The sequence below is a fragment of the Agrilus planipennis genome, unplaced genomic scaffold (assembly GCF_000699045.2).
Source record: "Agrilus planipennis isolate EAB-ADULT unplaced genomic scaffold, Apla_2.0 scaffold61, whole genome shotgun sequence".
Classification (NCBI taxonomy): Eukaryota; Metazoa; Arthropoda; class Insecta; order Coleoptera; family Buprestidae; genus Agrilus; species Agrilus planipennis.
The window spans coordinates 1,349,468-1,351,209 of NW_020438922.1; the positions used below are offsets into that span (position 1 = coordinate 1,349,468).

At 30.9% G+C, this 1,742-nt stretch overlaps 1 protein-coding gene across 1 annotated transcript in view; it reads right to left on the bottom strand.

Annotated features, from left to right (window-relative positions):
- Positions 1–1,742, bottom strand: part of LOC108732746 (serine-rich adhesin for platelets-like) — a 101,320-nt gene that overhangs the window by 46,671 nt on the left and 52,907 nt on the right. Inside the window, exon 2 of the mRNA XM_018463697.1 lies at positions 1,010–1,067. Coding sequence (XP_018319199.1) covers positions 1,010–1,067 — 58 coding nt within the window. The remainder of the gene's footprint in view (positions 1–1,009; positions 1,068–1,742) is intronic.

A 1,742-nucleotide genomic window follows, 5' to 3' on the forward strand; every position in this document is an offset into this window, starting at 1 on the left:
GTCCGCGTGGACAGCTGCTATACAATAATACATTTCCATTTACCTCCTTCTCTATATCCATACAAAATATCTATCAAACAAATAAAATTAAAATTTTCTTTTGAAAAATGAAACCATTCCATCAGTATTTTCTTATGACGTTGTCACGTTCAACTATCGTCAGTAGACCGACTTTACAGACAACCGATTTTTTTTTAATAAATTGGTACAGATCTCAAACAGGCTTTCTTTCTTTATCATTACATCACGCTGTTTTCATTGAACTAAACTCATCACTACTATTGAGCCAGAAACATGTTCAACAACTTTCTATGACACTTAATGATATTCATCAGCTGTAAGAAAATATTTTTCTATCTATATAGTAACTTTCACCGTCTGTCGACAAGTTTAAACGATTATTACGCATCAAAACCGTAATATCAATTTATTTTATGGTATTCTGAACAACTGTAACACCTGTGTTTCAAACGAGTAAATCAAATTAGACAGGTATACTGTGTTTTTCACTTAATGTTACTCAAATCCTTCCACTAGAATGAATTCAATACAGGTATCGGTTTCAGTGAAAATCCATTATTAGTGAATGTGAAGATGCACCGGTGCATGTCGACAGTCACTAATTTCGATGGTCTATGTCCGAAATATAAGTAAACAACGAACTTTTTGAATCGAGTATTCACCGGTGACCGTTGACATAGGTACACCATTAAAAAATGAAAATTAAAAGATTCGGAAACGACAATTTTTGAGAAAATATAATTACTTCCTAGTTAGGCATTTTTCGTCGTTGCTGGTTGCTGATGCTATCACCTTTCGAAGCTTCGTGACCAGAGGATTGGTTGTAAAGCGAAAGGTCTCGGGTTCTATTCCCGGCGAGGATGTAACAGCAACAGCAATTTTTTACCTCATTAATTTAAAGTAATTTGTAGTGGATAAAAATTAAATGAATTTTCACATTCATATTAAGTATTAATTATTAGTTAATTAGGCTTTTTTTATAGCTTACCAGCTTTTATTTTCCATAAGAGCATAAATATAGGCAGCAACCATCGGAATGTGGGAATCTGAAAAGGACAAGAAAAATGCGTCCAATTAATTACTGATGAATCATCGTTATTGCAATAATGAGGTACATATTCTTGACAACAATTAATAAAATTATACCAAGTCGTAAACATTTTGTTGATTGTACAACAGCAAGACTGTACTTAAAACCATAACAATTACGTATTTTGGGTTTATACTTCAAGTTTCTCTTATTCTTTGAATGCTTCAGACCGTAATAAGACAATTAATGCGAACATTAAGTCGGAAGATTCCAAGATTCCACACAATTTTTTTTACGTAATTCTACTCAATCTCCTATGCTTACGTCACGATTTAAAATAAAATCGAACATCACGACATTTACTTAACATCAGTATTATTATAAAACAGTGGGTGCAGCCAAGAAAAGAATGTTAATAAATGAAAATTTAAACCAGTGGCGTCTGCTACTTGAGATCACAAATTTTATTTTATGTTAAAATTATTTCTCATATAGGTAAACAATATGGGCAGTACTTATGGTATAATAAAATAAAAAAAAAAACTAATAAATAAATTAAAAATAAAAATTACTGAGAATGTTGTTATAAATTTGTATAGCTGATATTAATTAAAGTTTATAATAATTTCCACGTTTAACATTGTCAGTTAAACCAATACTCTAAAATAAACTTATACGAGGGTGGATTGAT